This window comes from Corylus avellana, chromosome ca5 (genome assembly GCF_901000735.1).
Source record: "Corylus avellana chromosome ca5, CavTom2PMs-1.0".
NCBI classification, from domain to species: Eukaryota; Viridiplantae; Streptophyta; class Magnoliopsida; order Fagales; family Betulaceae; genus Corylus; species Corylus avellana.
In genome coordinates, this window is record NC_081545.1 from 32,039,607 (window position 1) to 32,054,847 (window position 15,241).

At 37.9% G+C, this 15,241-nt stretch overlaps 3 protein-coding genes across 4 annotated transcripts; 2 read left to right on the plus strand and 1 right to left on the minus strand.

Moving 5' to 3' along the window:
- Positions 1–1,018: 1,018 nt before the first annotated feature.
- Positions 1,019–6,948, minus strand: LOC132183281 (probable mitochondrial-processing peptidase subunit beta, mitochondrial). Its single transcript, XM_059596684.1, has 9 exons — positions 6,208–6,948; positions 4,752–4,916; positions 4,445–4,582; positions 4,196–4,347; positions 3,965–4,073; positions 3,096–3,194; positions 2,344–2,409; positions 1,562–1,669; positions 1,019–1,432 (listed from the first exon to the last, which is right to left on the minus strand). The coding sequence occupies exons 1-9, from the start codon at positions 6,874–6,876 to the stop codon at positions 1,346–1,348; spliced, it is 1,593 nt and encodes a 530-aa protein (XP_059452667.1). The 5' UTR covers positions 6,877–6,948; the 3' UTR covers positions 1,019–1,345.
- A 1,291-nt stretch (positions 6,949–8,239) lies between these two features.
- LOC132181111 (small ribosomal subunit protein eS19x) lies at positions 8,240–10,472 on the plus strand. The gene is made up of 4 exons (XM_059594179.1): positions 8,240–8,417; positions 9,690–9,780; positions 9,899–10,082; positions 10,209–10,472. Exons 1-4 carry the CDS (start codon positions 8,334–8,336, stop codon positions 10,279–10,281), a joined length of 432 nt encoding a protein of 143 aa, XP_059450162.1. The 5' UTR covers positions 8,240–8,333; the 3' UTR covers positions 10,282–10,472.
- A 2,567-nt stretch (positions 10,473–13,039) lies between these two features.
- Positions 13,040–15,063, plus strand: LOC132183229 (small ribosomal subunit protein eS19x-like). Of its 2 annotated transcripts, none has more exons than XM_059596631.1 (4): positions 13,040–13,203; positions 14,416–14,506; positions 14,587–14,770; positions 14,900–15,063. In XM_059596631.1, the coding sequence occupies exons 1-4, from the start codon at positions 13,120–13,122 to the stop codon at positions 14,976–14,978; spliced, it is 438 nt and encodes a 145-aa protein (XP_059452614.1). In that variant the 5' UTR covers positions 13,040–13,119; the 3' UTR covers positions 14,979–15,063. The 2 variants fall into 2 exon arrangements, with proteins under 2 accessions (XP_059452614.1, XP_059452615.1); XM_059596632.1 differs by lacking the exon at positions 14,900–15,063 and adding an exon at positions 14,849–14,879 and having other exon boundaries at positions 13,048–13,203.
- The last annotated feature ends 178 nt before the right edge of the window (positions 15,064–15,241 follow it).

Here is a 15,241-nt window from a genome sequence, read left to right on the forward strand (position 1 = left end):
TTTCACTCATCTAATATGAATATGAGCCACTACCTCTTTCTGAATTTGTACATAGGAAATACTACAAAATTATCTATAAAATTCAATGCGTGGTGTATGCCTATTTATGTGGACTTTGCAAAAATGGACTTCTCCTAATCAAACAATTAAGATTTACAATAAATAAAGAAAATGAGTAATATTCTACCTTTTATGCGAGTCTGCCTTCTGACTGTTCTGTAAGTCGAATAAGTAAAATGTTAGAATATTAACAACTCTCATTTGATAGTTTTTGCTCTCTCTCAAGACGCTCTCTGCTAGGGTTTCATCTCTAGCAAAGAGCGTCGTCAGAGTGGGAGAACCCTTGTTCTCCCCCTCCCCCCTCCTCCTCCTCATCTTTTTCTTTCCGCCCTAGAGCTAGCCTATTTACTTTATGTCCCTTGCTTTTTGGGCGTTTTCTTCCTCTCCCTCCTTCTCTGCCCCTTTTCTGATTTTAGAGTTTTTTTTTTTAGGCCGATCTTCCGTCCTTCTCTATTCACCATGCCTGTTGTTGCGTTGGGTTTGGCTCCGGTTCGTGTCATCCCTACCTGATCGACTGCCCATCGCCTGGTCCACCTCGACGCGTGCTCCACCACCTCCCTACTTGGATCTGCTAGTGCCCATCACACCTTTTGCACTGGATCCGTCTCTCCAGATGTGGTTTGATTTCTCGTCTCTCCAACTATTTTTTTTATTTCGTTTCTAGTTGTTTTATTTCATTTTGTTTGTCTTTTGGCAGGTATTTTGGTGTGTTGTTTTTATTGCCTTGCATGTTTGTCACACTTTGTTAGTGATGCTCTTGGGGGAATTCAGTGTCTTCTAATTGGCACCCCTCCCATTGGCAGATCAATCTGTAACAGATTTGCCCATCATCAAGGGTCTGTTTTTAGGTTTTACATCTTTCCCTTCAGATCAAGATTCCATCCCTTTTACACACCATTTATAAAACCCAAAAGTCTGTATAAAACTGTATCATCTAAAACATATTGTATAAGGGAACGAAGACACCCACATTCATTTGGCAGATTCAAACAAATGAGGAATGTCACAAAATGATATTAGCCGATAGAACTTTGAATTTTGCTTGGAAACATGGGAGGAATTCAGTGTCTTGTAATTCAGAATCGCAACATTGATGGAAGCATACCCTAATTTCTTTATACGCAATGTTACAAAAAAAAAAAAAGAAAAAAAAAAAAGACATAAAATCGATAAATTAAAATGCCAGCTCTCTAAGGGCATTGATTTCAAAAAAATGCAAGTTATCTGAGACCAGACCACCCAACCAGGGTAATACACAATAAAAAGGCAAAAATTTTAAAGCAGACTAGTAGCGGTTCCAGTAGGTCCTCCGTCTGAACCAGTTGTAGTCAGGCAAACCTTGGATTGGCCCCATCGCAGCAATTGCAATATCCTGCAAAACCAAGCAATGGATGAAGGGAGCTTCAAAACCTCAAATTTTGATCATCCAATTGGCGCCGAGCTTCATAAAATTATGCTTCATTTTCTATACCCAGCAGGTTAGGTAGGTTGTAGTCCTCACCTTGTCAAAAATAAATTTGTTTGCAACGCGTTTAATGGTGCTTGCATCAACCGCATCAATTCTGGCAAATAATTCGGCGAATGGGATTCTTCGGCTATATGTAAGTAACTGCAAGCATAAGCAAACCAAGGGAAATAAAATTAGGAATTATGTAAGCAGAAGGGGTTTCCAATATTTTTTATTTTTTTTGACATATCCACACAAGAGAAAGGGGGATTCGAACTAGTGACCTCCGTTTCATAAGGCGTAGTCCCCACCCAATTGAGCTACCCATTGGGGACAGAAGGGGTTTCCAATAAAATGACATTTATTGTAGTTACTTTTGAATCTGTAACATATAGATGTCACATACATCACCTTCTCTTTTTTGCTAAGCACATACATCATCTTTTCATACTATCATCCAAGTAGCCATTAAATTGTAGGGTATCAACGTTTCAAACTGGGGTTTGATGAAGACATACACAAAGCAAGGAACAAGGTGCAACTCGAACTAAGGAAGCACCCAGTGGAGGGATCAGATTGACCGACCCATTGAGGAATCAAATCAAATCAGCTGGTCAAATGATATGAAACAATCCAGATCATAGACACTGATTGTCTGGTTTAATTTTTTCATCTGATTTTTGATAAGTAATAAACCAATCTTTCATTTGGTTTAATTCTTTCATCTGATTGGCAGTGTTTTCCACCTAGTATACTTTAGCTTAAAAAGGTTATATAACAAAATCAAATGAATATTCCCTTCTTTAAAATTGTCTTAATATGGAAAGAAGTCACACCTGGCGCCCAATATCTTCAGCCACAGGACTTGTTCCATCAATTCTAAGCATCAGAGAAGATTTCAACTGCAACAAAGGATACCAGTAATTGGCAATGGCTACAGGAATATTAAATTATAGATGACCTGGCATAACCATGAACTTCAACAAATTCTATATAGAAACATATTAACAACTAACAAGTATGCTAATTAAGATGTTTCTTAACCCAATTCAAGTTCTTGAAAAGCACATTTATGGATAACACCTGAAACATTTTAGATCCTAAAAGAACAGATCCAGAACAGCATCGAAATTCTAAAAATACATGTGAACACGCACACCCACATCTAGAATATGCATACACGTACATCTAGAATTTCACTTCGCCTGGCACTATTTTTTTGATAAGTTTTATACTTCGCCTAGCACTATTAGCAACAATAATTCTAGACCATTGAGGAATATAAATTAACTCCATCAAATTATCAGTTATAATTTTGATTTGTTATGTTTTTATTTTTTGCCATGGTGGTATCCGTTAACATTATTATCCCACAACTCTATGAAAGTGGCCTATCAGCAATATGTCCCACCTTACGGTCACTCTTAAAGAAATAAAGCTTCTTGTAACTAACGTTTAGTTTGAATAAACCAAATAGAAAAAAATAAATGAAGCTTGCAATCATAGTTTATATTCAATAAAAATATTTTGATTTCAAAAGTAACCAGGCATCAGATGTCAATTAAAAAATGAAAGCATTGGTGGCTACCTCATTACACGCACGAATAACATTAGCTTCTGAAACTCGATAACATAACTTGGTGGTCTCATACATTATTGCATATGCCAAATCATCTAAGCAATCCGGCTGAAATAATAAGATAGCAAATTCATCAAAATAACTGGCAGATGTCTCTGAGAATCAATTTGATATAAAACATTAAATGGCTTATATATACATGACCATCTACACAAGTTGCACAAGCTAATTGAAAGGTGCAGAGTACAGACAAGGAATACCACAAGTAGCATTTCTTCGATATATCATTCAAAAATTTAAGTCATCAGAACTACTAATGAGTGCATACATGCATATAGACATACAAAAAGGTAATGTAATGTCCATGCACATATGTTGTAGAGGTAGAGGGGGAGATATCAATATTTTTTTATGAAAGTATCTAAACCCCAGGCCAGAAAAGCCAATGAACAAGCTATTTGCCTTGTATGGCAGATATAACTCTCAAAACAACAAGAAATCACATCTTCAAAATATCACAATAGTAGTACTTATATTTGTTTCAAAGAGAAAAAAAAAAAAATCCACTAGTAACTGACAACCCCACCAAAAAATAAAAGCTGAAAGAGCTAGCAATTCAAGAAGAGTTTAATATATAGACAATATATATGACAAATCCAGAAGATGGACTGCTAGGAAACTTTACAAGGTTTACAAGGTTACAATAACTCGACAGGCACTTAGCTTTCTTGTCCACATTTTGTCATCTAAAGAGAAGAACGACAATACAAAGAAAAGTGTATGCAAACTATGTTTTGTTCAGCGAAACAATTTGTCCATGAGATCAATAATGCCAAAAAGACCAGTGTCTTTATAGTTGGTGTTAAAAGGCACCTCACCTTAGCAACAGCATAAACACCAAATAGACCAGTGTCTTTATAGTTGGTGTTAAAAGAAATCATGGTTTCTGCAATTTCATTAATGCCAATCCTCTGTGCCAGCTCGGAACTGTTTAAAGATTGTCAAAATTATTATCAATGCATGTGCTTCAAAAAGAAAAAAGAAAAAATGCCTTTATAAAGAACTCAAGTGGTTCAGGTTAGAAGTGATTAGTTCTAAAGGGAGCTCACCCCATGTGCTTTCCACCACTAGCACTTTTAGTCCATGGACCCAGCATAGCCTGCATTACCATCAGCGCAATGGAATCTGGATCTGTCCAAGATGCTCCATTAAAAGCAACCGCAAATTGTGCCAGAGGCATATCATCATCAATTATCCTAACCTGGTTTTCACCACATTAACATAATTTGATATATAGTAGACAAACCTTTTTTTTCATATAAAGATATTACAAAGTACTCAAGATATATGTCCCCTACCTCAGAACCGGTAAAAAATGCTGGTTCTTTTGCAACTAGTTGAGTAGCTGTGGTGGGATCTGCTGACAACTTTGTAAACAATTTTTTTACTTCCTCGACAACGTCTTCATGCTTCACAGCTCCGGAAGCAGCAATGACCTGAGATACAGGTTCCAAAAAACAACCATGAAAGTCTCAGCCCAAAGAAAGTCTTTCAGATCATTGTAAAATGCAATAAAACCAAACAGAAGAAACATCTTCATCAGTTCTGTTAATTCCACCATATATGAACAGAAACTGAAGAAGAGACTCATTAGTTTTTGCATACCATTCTCGGAGCTGTGTAGTGTGTTTGAATATAGCTCTGGAGATGTTCTTTTGTGATTGTCCTAATATTCTGAGCAGGTCCAAGAATAGTTCTTCCCAAAGGAGTGTACTGGAACGCAGTTGCATGCAAGTGATCGAAAATAACTTCCCCAGTCTGCCCCTCAACCTATAGCAACTACATGAGATAAAACCTCTAACCATAAGAAGCAAGATAGCAAAGACTACAAGCCAGTTTGCTGTAATCTTCATAAAACGTAATCAAACACCTGTACTTCCACATATCAGTTGAATAATACATGAAACAATCAGTGTTAGCTATCAATGCAGGGAGCAGTTAAGAGTCTCTCTTATTTATCTCACATGCTACTGCTCTATTACAGATGAAAGACACTTCATACTCTTAAAAATAATCAAGAAAAAAAGATGCCACTTGTATAACTTTGTATGTACATTTGTATTCAACACTCCACTTGTGTAAGGGCAAGACAGGGCATGAACTGATCAACCACGATTTTGTCATTTATCTTTCTTTAATTGGAATAAAAATTTAGGTTATGATATTTTTCCTATCAAACCTAGGTTCAAGGAAGTTGGCTTAAAAAACTACACCAAAAGCAATTTGGTATTATTGTGCAACACAGAAGACCCTTCATGGAAACTCAACACTCTCTCAAGTTTCTCTCAAGGTGTACGCTATTAAAGGGCTCTGTCCATATGATTAAAAAAACAAAGATTGAATCATGAATTTGAACTTCCAACAGGCACAAAACAGGCATTTGCAGAGAGAGGGAAAGAAATGGAAAACGCAGACATGAGGTGGGGTGTGGAAAAGGAAATCATAATCTTATGTCCCAATCTAAGTAAAACAAATTTTACAACCACATTTTACTAAAATACTGCTGAGAAACAATGCATCAAAATATTCGCACTTAATAGGCATGTGATTCATTACTCATCGAACAAAAGAAACAAACAAGGCCAAACGAACAACTGCTATTTGTTGTAAAAGAGGCTTGAACTTTTTGGGATACAGCGATCAACTAATACAGCCCATTTAGAATCTCACTAATAGTTATATTCTCAACCAAACCAAAAAAAATTATCATTTCTCCTCATCCTGTCAATCTAAATCACGTGTAACCTGTACGTGATCAACAAAATACGAAATAAATTTCATGTTTAACCATTCCATCATCAGCCATGAAGCCCGATTATTTGGTATTAGTGCACGAACACCAAACCAAATGATTAGCGGAAATTTTTTACCTCAAATCCAACAATTACAATAAACACCCACATAGAATCTAACGTTGTAAAATTAACAATAGAACACGTATCAAGCAAACGAAACCAAACAACTATTCACCAACCAAAACGCTTCAGGCTTTCACTTCCAAACACACACAGAGTCGAACAGACATATTGTTTAAGAATCCAACCAAATCCCTAACAAATACCTCCTCCATTTCCCTGAGAATCACGTCCCTCTCGCGGCTAATGCGGTGCTCGTCGAACTTGGAGTTCTGGAGGATATCAGCGAGGACGTCGAGCGCCCTGGGCACGTCCTTGTCCAAGACCCTGGCGTAGTATGTGGTCTGCTCCCTGGACGTGTAGGCGTTCAGATGGCCCCCCATGTTCTCGATCTCTTCCTCCAGCTGCCACGCGCTCCGCCTCTCCGTTCCCTTGAATATCATGTGCTCGAGGAAATGCGCCGTTCCGTTGGTCTCCTCCGCCTCGAACCTCGACCCGGCGTCGATCCATACGCCGACGGTGGCCGTGCGGGCCGCGAGGTTCGACTCCGTGGCCACGCGGAGGCCATTCGGGAGGGTGGTGACGCGGGTCTCCGGGGCGGAGAGGATCCGGGTGTGGTCCGCGGCGGCCGGGTGGGGAGACCCGTGCTTGAGGAAGCGCGGGTCCGGGTTGTCTAGCTGCTTGAGCTTGGACTTCAAGGCCTCGGCGAGGCGGTCGTATACCATGGCCGTCGGGGGAGGAGGAGAGGGCGGCGGGGCCGATGATGGCGTGGCAATCGCCTGGGAGGTGGAGGCCGATCGGGCGGCATGGGCTATGTATGACGTGGCCGCCCTGTGGGACCGGCGAGATAGGGTCAGAATGTGCTTCATCGCCATCTCACTGTCTGTCTCTCCCTCTGTCTACTACGGGGAAGAACTACTTCGTGTTTTTTCTAGTGGCAGTGAGGACTGAGGACTGAGGGTGGGTATCGTTTGGGCGATCAGATTTGTTTGAAGGACGAACGTTGTCGTTTTAGTGCAACACGTAATTTGGGCTTTAGTACTTACGATTTTGAGTCGCTGAATTGGCCCAAGTGAAAGGTCTTTTAGCATGAAAATACAACTAGTCTTCTTACAAATGGAAATGGGAAACCCAAACATACAAGTTTCTTATGATGTCAGAGCATTTAACCACAATGATGAACCATAATATGAAAGGTTTTGTTTTTTTTTTTTTTTAAAAAAAAAATATAATTTCTAAACAAATACAAAGGAAAGGGAGAAATTAAATAAATATATCAACAAACACCGCATAAAATAAAAGGTAGGACAATTCAACAATCACTTGAAAACAGTTCAAATAGTGCAATCTAAACTTAAAGATTTTTGAAAATTGACCAAAACGTGACCCTATCCAATTGATGCTTGACTCCTCGGCTAAGAACAAAGCATCATGAACATCAATTTTCATAAGCAAACGAATGGTTTAGGAGGAGAAATTGATACAATAAGTAATTTATATTGAACATTAACAACGAAGTGGTAGAATGGCATATGTATACTTTTTTTCCCTATTATTTTGTTTGGTTGCATATCATTCCTAGAAGAATACATATTACTCTAAAAAATAAGAGTAATAACTATTCATCTTTCTACAAACCTATATTAAATTAATTAAAATTATAAATATTTTATGGGTGGCTGACCAACCCCCAGCAGAAATCATACCACCACTGGAACTCCTCTCCAATGAGATTTGATAATCACATAAGCAAGAGGGTCCAAGTTGTTAGTTTATGTAAGCCCCGCATGGTTGGATTGGACCACTACCCCGATCCCCTGTTCACAAGCATAAACCAAGCAAAATAAACGGATGGAGTTTTCAAGCAAAATTATGTATTTTTTAAATATATTTTGAGCATTTTAATAATTTTAGTACGAAAGAGTATACTCAGCATTATATTATTACTAAATTACATAATGCGAATAGTTATTTAATTCCTCGTACCAAACCACATTAGTTCTATTTCTATGTTTAAGAATAAACCTTATTTTGTACGACGTAGTGCTGTTATGTGCCGCATAACGTGGGCGACTGCCCAAAGTTTAATGGGCCAAACCAGATATACACCAACAACCCAATGCCCAGCCCGTTTAATGGCCCGGATCAAATATGAAACCGAATCAGAAACAAAAGAAACCCTAAGGCCGCTAATGTTTTGTTTTTTTTTAATAGACGGGGCCGCTCTATATAAAAGCCGATAATACTGAATCAGAAACCCTAGCGAGTGTGAGAGCCATAGCGATTACCCTCTTTCATCAGTGCGCCCAAAGCCTCTCACCTTGCTTCAACAATGGCGGCCGCGAGGACTGTGAAGGACGTTTCACCTCACGAGTTCGTGAAGGCCTACTCGGCTCATCTCAAACGATCTGGCAAGGTATATATCTATATCGATATTCTCTCTTATCTAACGCTCTCTTTGTTTCTCGAAAAAAAAAAACGGAGGAAAGTGCTAGAAACTAATTCGTTGGTGATTTGGGTATTGGGATTTTGACCTAATTTTGATTTACTTTGTGACCATGAGCTTTGTTATGATGGTATGGATATATGACTAAAGTTGGTTTTTTTTTTTGGAATTACTTTTAGTCTACCTTATAGTTGGTGAGTTGGGAACGTTTTTCTACTTTTGTGGTTGCTGCTGGGTAAACCGAGGAAAGTAATAGGAAATGAAAAAAATTTATAGGTCTAATGGTTTTTGCTTTTTTTTTTGATTGTTTAGTTATAGATAACTAAATTAACTTGTTGCAATGAAGTCTTGTAATGGTATAGTGATTTTCCAAGGCTGGATTTGCTTTCGTTGATCTATTTTTGTTTCTCTGCCGCTGATTCTCATTATTTCGCTCCGTGTAGTATGCTGTTCTTGTTCGTATATGTATCTTTCCATGCTCTTTTATGTTGGTTTTGGTGTATCTTGCTAGTGTGTCTGTTTTCTGATTGTACTGATTGGTCTGTCATTTATGTTCTCTTATATTACTGAAAGGTGCGGATTTTTTTATGATATATGGTATGCGATTGGTAGAATACATTAATACTGCTTGAGACTTTTTTTTGCATTGAAGAGAGATGGAAAAGGTCTATCTTATCAACTATCCTGACATCATACCTAGGTGGAATCAGTAATTTAAAAATATCGTTTGTGCATAATTTCTTAGTTTGGTGCTTGCATGGGTGTCTTCTGATTTTTGGCTTTGTGAATTAGTTTGAATTAATGTATTATTCTGATGACAAGTATCATGCAAATTGTACAGCTGATGATTAGAAATTTAAGGATGTTACTGATTGTTCTTTAATATATGATGCCATTTTTATTAATTGAATTGATTTTTTGGCATTGCCTGTGTGGTGGGTATGTGAGGTAATTGGCATCTGGAATGGCTTTTGTTTGTTTAAATCAAATTTTGAGCTAATTTTGTGCTTTCCCAGATAACATTTTTTTAATAGAAACAAAATACAAAGCTCTTAGGAAATCTCTTATAACCCTATATTTACAGCCTTTTGGCCCTTTTCTGGCATCGTAGATAGCTGAAAATTACAGTTGCATATTAGAATGTAATATGGTTGTTGTGTGCTATTTTATCCATGGTACTGCTCTCACGATTTACATATTACATTGGTCTTATTTTCTTGACATTTGTTTTCTTGTGAACAGATGGAGTTGCCTGAGTGGGCGGATATTGTGAAGACTGCTCAATTCAAGGAGCTGGCTCCTTATGACCCTGACTGGTATTATGTGAGAGCTGGTAAGCACCCTTTTTCTCTTCCTCTATCTTGTTATGCATCCTGAAAACATTTACTTATGTCCGTGGAATCATGGTTTTATTCTGCAACTTGCTGAATTTTGTGTGCAATATTGTGCAGCCTCCATGGCAAGGAAGATCTACTTGAGGGGAGGTCTTGGTGTTGGTTCTTTCCGAAGGATTTACGGAGGGAGTAAGAGGAATGGAAGTCGTCCACCCCATTTCTGCAAGAGCAGTGGTGCTGTTGCACGCCACATTCTAAAGCAGTTGGCGAATATGAACATCATTGACGTTGAGGCCAAGGGGTGAGCTCTCTATATTAGCCTCTCTTTTGTAATTGGTCTTCTCCTTGGATGCTTCTAATCACTACACAGCTTTCTTGAAATGTGGTCTTAGTTTCTGATACCTTCATATTTGTGGCTATTTCTTAGTGGGAGGAAAATCACCTCAACGGGCCAGCGGGATCTCGACCAAGTTGCTGGAAGGATTGTAGTTGCTCCTTGATCAATGAATTGATTGAGGTCTGGTAGAGGTGTCTTTTCTTTTTTGCTTTAAGAAATGTGGTAACAAAGCGTGTGCTAGACAATTTTTTATTCCTACTGCCGAATCTTTACAAAGACACATTGTCAGTATTTAATTTTGGAGTTTTGTTGCGTCGACATATTTAGTTTTATTAAATTCGGATTACTATGATATGTCTGATGTTTGTCAAACAAAACCCCTTTTGTGTTTTTTCCAAGTTGCCTCGCTCTGTGGATGTATTTTTGTGCTCATCGTGCAATCAATATTGCAAGCTTGTCAATCAAAGGTTTTGGCCTCGGTAAATGTGAAAGCATTACCAAACAATTTCAAATTGTGATTATTATGATATATCTCCAAAAAGTTTCCTCCAATGAAACATTTACAGTTTCCTTAGTAGAAGGATCATGGAGAGGATCCAATTCCCTTTTCTACATTATCCTATGTCAGCTGCATGACTTCTTGGATGGAGCACGAACTCAAGAAAAAAAGTTAGGGCTCCTTATGTCTTCACTAGCCATGGGATGGATTAGCCACCTCCAACAGCCAGTTTTTTAGGCTTTTGTCTGTGGTTTGGCTACTCTCATCTCAAACCATTTGTATTTTTATTTTTTTGATCTTTTTTTTTAAAAAAAAAATTAATTTGAGGATAAATTTTGTAAGTTAATAAGAATTATGTTGGAAAAATAGTCAAAACGAAGGGAAAGAGGCTTAACATAGGGCCTTATAAGTTCATTTGGAAAATGGGCCTACGAAAGAAAAGAAAGAAGCCATAGAGATTTACTCATAACAGAAGGGATTACCCTAATAGAAGTTCTGTCTTTCATTATTAACACAATCCCATGCTAATAAGAAAAACAAGCGATTGCTAGCCTTATTTGTTTACTCAAGTAGTCAAGGTCAGTAGAGCGGGAAGAACTTCACCAAGCAAAGGAGACTCCGATGAAGCAAACAACGGCTACCAGAAGAGCGGCATACGTTTTTCACGGGCCCATCTTTTTTTGTTACAATGTCAAACCATATAGACCAATTTAACAAATTTCCTTTTTTTGTGGTGAAGCTAACTAGTATTGACTTAATAATATGTATACTTGTTGATAAATATTATTGACTATGGCGTAGCCATTATTCTACTTGTCATTGTTTATCGTTAAAAAACCTAACAGTGACTATATAGAGCAAGGTATTTGACAACAAAATAATAAGTGATTTGGTAAAATTTAAACCAAACACATTTGATAAAAGGTTAAATCTTGGGACTCGTATGGTATTTTCTGCTCCAATGTTTTGTTAAATTTGTAAAGCATGTTATAATTTATAAGCCATAATGAAACAAATAAAACTCATGTCCACATATCACCCAAATTCTCAACCAAAAAACTTGGCCATCTACCCCAATTTCACTGTAGTATTACTCTCTACCGGCGTATATGAAGAAAGGTAATAAAATACAATCATCTATGGCACTAGATCCCTTTTTTGAAGCTCTATCTGGATCAAAGAATTTCACTTTAGCTTCTACCTCTCTATGTTGGACACAATAAAACGAACTCCCAATACTTCCTTAATAACACTAACAATTGAATCAATAACAATAATTATTCACTTATCAATGACTAACGCTCATTAATACTGAAGCTTACGTCTGAATGAGACTGATGAGTTCATCTTCTCCATATGAGCTCACCGCAAGCTTTGTACTCAGTTTATGCAACAAATTCCCATAAGCATCAAATTGCTGCAAAATGCATCCCAAAAAAAAGATAACTAAACTCTCATCTTTCATCGACCCAGAAAACCAACGAAAGACTTTTTTGGGGGCATGGCAATAAAAGACACTTAAACTAAGCATATTTCGACATAATACTCATTATCTGCAATCAAATAACATCAAACATACGACCCAGAATTCCTTTTTCTCAGCCAGCAAACAGAGAGCTCAGCCTTAAAAAATACAAAAACGTTAAAAGCAATTAAGCATAAACTTACAAAGAAAGAACCGTTCCACTTGCCCAAGTTGAGGTCGAAGAAGCTGTGAATATTTGTCGATGCTCATGGATGCTTCATTTGGTTTCTGAGCTTCTTTACCGACTGGGGTGGACAAGGTTGAGTTCGTGGCTCCGGTTCTGAAGCTCCGGAATGTTGTGGGAACAGAGCTCGGACATGGGTTGGAGAGATATGTGGGGAAGGGTCCGATTATCTTCGAGTTTGGTGGTTTGAGGATTGAAGGGAACGAAAAAGAGTAGCAAATGGAGGCCATTGAGGAGGGTTCTGTGGTAGAATCCGATTATCTTCGAGTTTCGTGGTTTGGGGATGGGAGGGAACGAAAGAGAGTAGCAAATGGAGGCCATTGAGGAGGATTCTGTGGTAGAGTGTCTCTGCGAGAGAGGGTCCTGGGGGTGATATGATATCTTTCTTATCTGAAATGGGTTGGAGAGCCTGGAAGAGTTCAAAGCCCAATTTCAAATGGGGCATATATATATTTAGACAAAGTTTTTTTTTTTTTAATAGAAGGGGCGGCTATGTATAAAAGCCGATGGTACTGAATCCGAAGCCCTAGCGAGAAACTTCTGTTTTTAATCTATCTAAATCTAATCCTATATCTGTTATCGGAGATAAGAGTCAATAGTTTAAATTGTGTAATTTGTTTGATTAGTTTTTAAATTTTCAATTGTACATCTATATATATATACATGTAACATGGAATACAATATCACTGGTATCAATTTAAACCAGTTTCAAACTCTATTTCAAACTTGATATCAGCCACAGCGATTTGCCTCTTTCATCAGTGCGCCAAAAGCCTCCCACCTTGCTTCATCAATGGCGGTTGCGAGGACTGTAAAGGACGTTTCAGCTCACGAGTTCGTGAAGGCCTACTCGGCTCATCTCAAACGATCTGGCAAGGTATATTATCCATGTCGATATTCTCTCTCTTAGCTACCTCTCTCTCTTTGTTTCTCGAGCAAAAAAAAAAAAAAAAAAACCAAGGAAAGTGCTAGAAAACTGATCAGTTGGCGATTTGGGTATTGGGATTTTGACCTAATTTTGATTTACTTTGTGACCATTTGCTTTTTATGATGGTAGGGATGTATAACTAGAGTTGGGTTTTTTATAGGAATTACTTTTAGTCTACCTTATAGTTGGTGTGTTGGGAACGGTTTTTCTACTTTTGGTTGCTGGGTAAACCGAGTAAAGTCAGGAAATGAAAAAAATTTATCGGTCTAATGAAGTCTTGTAATGGTATAGTGATTTTCCAAGGTTAGATTTGCTTTGATTGATCTATTTTTGTTTCTGTGCCGTTGATACTCATTATTTTGCTTCGTGTAGTGTGCTGTTCTTGTTCGTATATGTATCTTTCCATGTTCTCCTATGTTGGTTTTGGTGTATCTTTCTAGTATGTCTGTTTTCTGATTGTGCTGATTGGTCTGTCATTTATGTTTTCTCTTATATTACTGAAAGGTGCCTTTTTTTTATGATCTATGGTATACGATTGGTAGAAAACATTAATACAGCTTGAGTTTTTTTTTTTTTTTTTTTTGCATTGAAGAGACTAGAGAGATGGAAAAGGTCTATCTTATCAACTATCCTGACATGATACCTTTTCTTAGTTTGGTGCTTGCATAGGCGTGTTCTGATTTTTGGCTTTGTGAATTAGTTTCAATTAATGTATTATTCTGATGACAAGTATCATGCAAATTGTACAGCTGATGAGTAGAAATTTAAGGATGTTACTGCTTTTTCTTTAATATATGATGCCATTTTTATCAATTGAATTTATTTTTGGCCATTGCCTGTGTCTGTGTGGTAGGGATGTGAGGTAATTGGCATCTGGAATGGCATTTGTTCGTTTAAATCAAATTGAGTTACTGTTGTGCTTTCCCAGAAAACATTTTTCTAATAGAAACAAAATGCAAAGCTCTTCGTAATTCTCTTCTAAATCTATATTTACAGCCTTTTGGTCCTTTTCTGGCATCGTAGATAATTGAAAGTTACAGTTGCATATTAGAATGTAATATGGTTGTTGTGTGCTATTTTATCCATGGTACTGCAGTCTGCTCTCACGATTTGCATATTACATTGGTCTGATTTTCTTGGGATTTGTTTTCTTGTGAACAGATGGAGTTGCCTGAGTGGGCGGATATTGTGAAGACTGCTCAATTCAAGGAGGTGGCTCCTTATGACCCTGACTGGTATTATGTGAGAGCTGGTAAGCACCCTTTCTCTCTTCCTCTTATCTTGTTCTGCATCCTGAAAAACTTGCTGAGTTTTGTGTGCAATATTGTGCAGCCTCCATGGCAAGGAAGATCTACTTGAGGGGAGGTCTTGGTGTTGGTTCTTTCCGAAGGATTTACGGAGGGAGTAAGAGGAATGGAAGTTGTCCACCCCATTTCTGCAAAAGCAGTGGTGCTGTTGCACGCCACATACTAAAGCAGTTGACGAATATTTACATTATTGACGTTGAGCCCAATGGGTGAGCTGCTCTCTCTATATTAGCCTTTCTTTTGTAATTGGTCTTCTCCTTCTCCTTGGATGCTTCTCTATATTGCAGTCTGGTGCTTTCTTGAAATGTGGTCTTATTTGTGGCTGTTCTGTTTCTTAGTGGGAGGAAAATCACCTCAACCGGTCAGCGGGATCTCGACCAAGTCGCTGGAAGGATTGTGGTTGCCCCTGATCAATGAATCTGGTAGAGCATACTGCCGTTTAGGTGTATTTTTCTTTGCTTAAGAAATTAAGAAATGTGGCAACAGTGCTTAGTCTGTGGACGTATTTTTGCGCTCATCTTGCAACCATATTACAAGATTGTCAATTAAAGGTTTTTTGGCCTCGGTATAAGCGAAAGCATTACCAAACAATATCAAATGCTCACAAAATATTCCAAAATATTTTTTTAACTTTATATCACTTTAGAACACTCTTCAAAAGTCTCATGAACCATTTACAA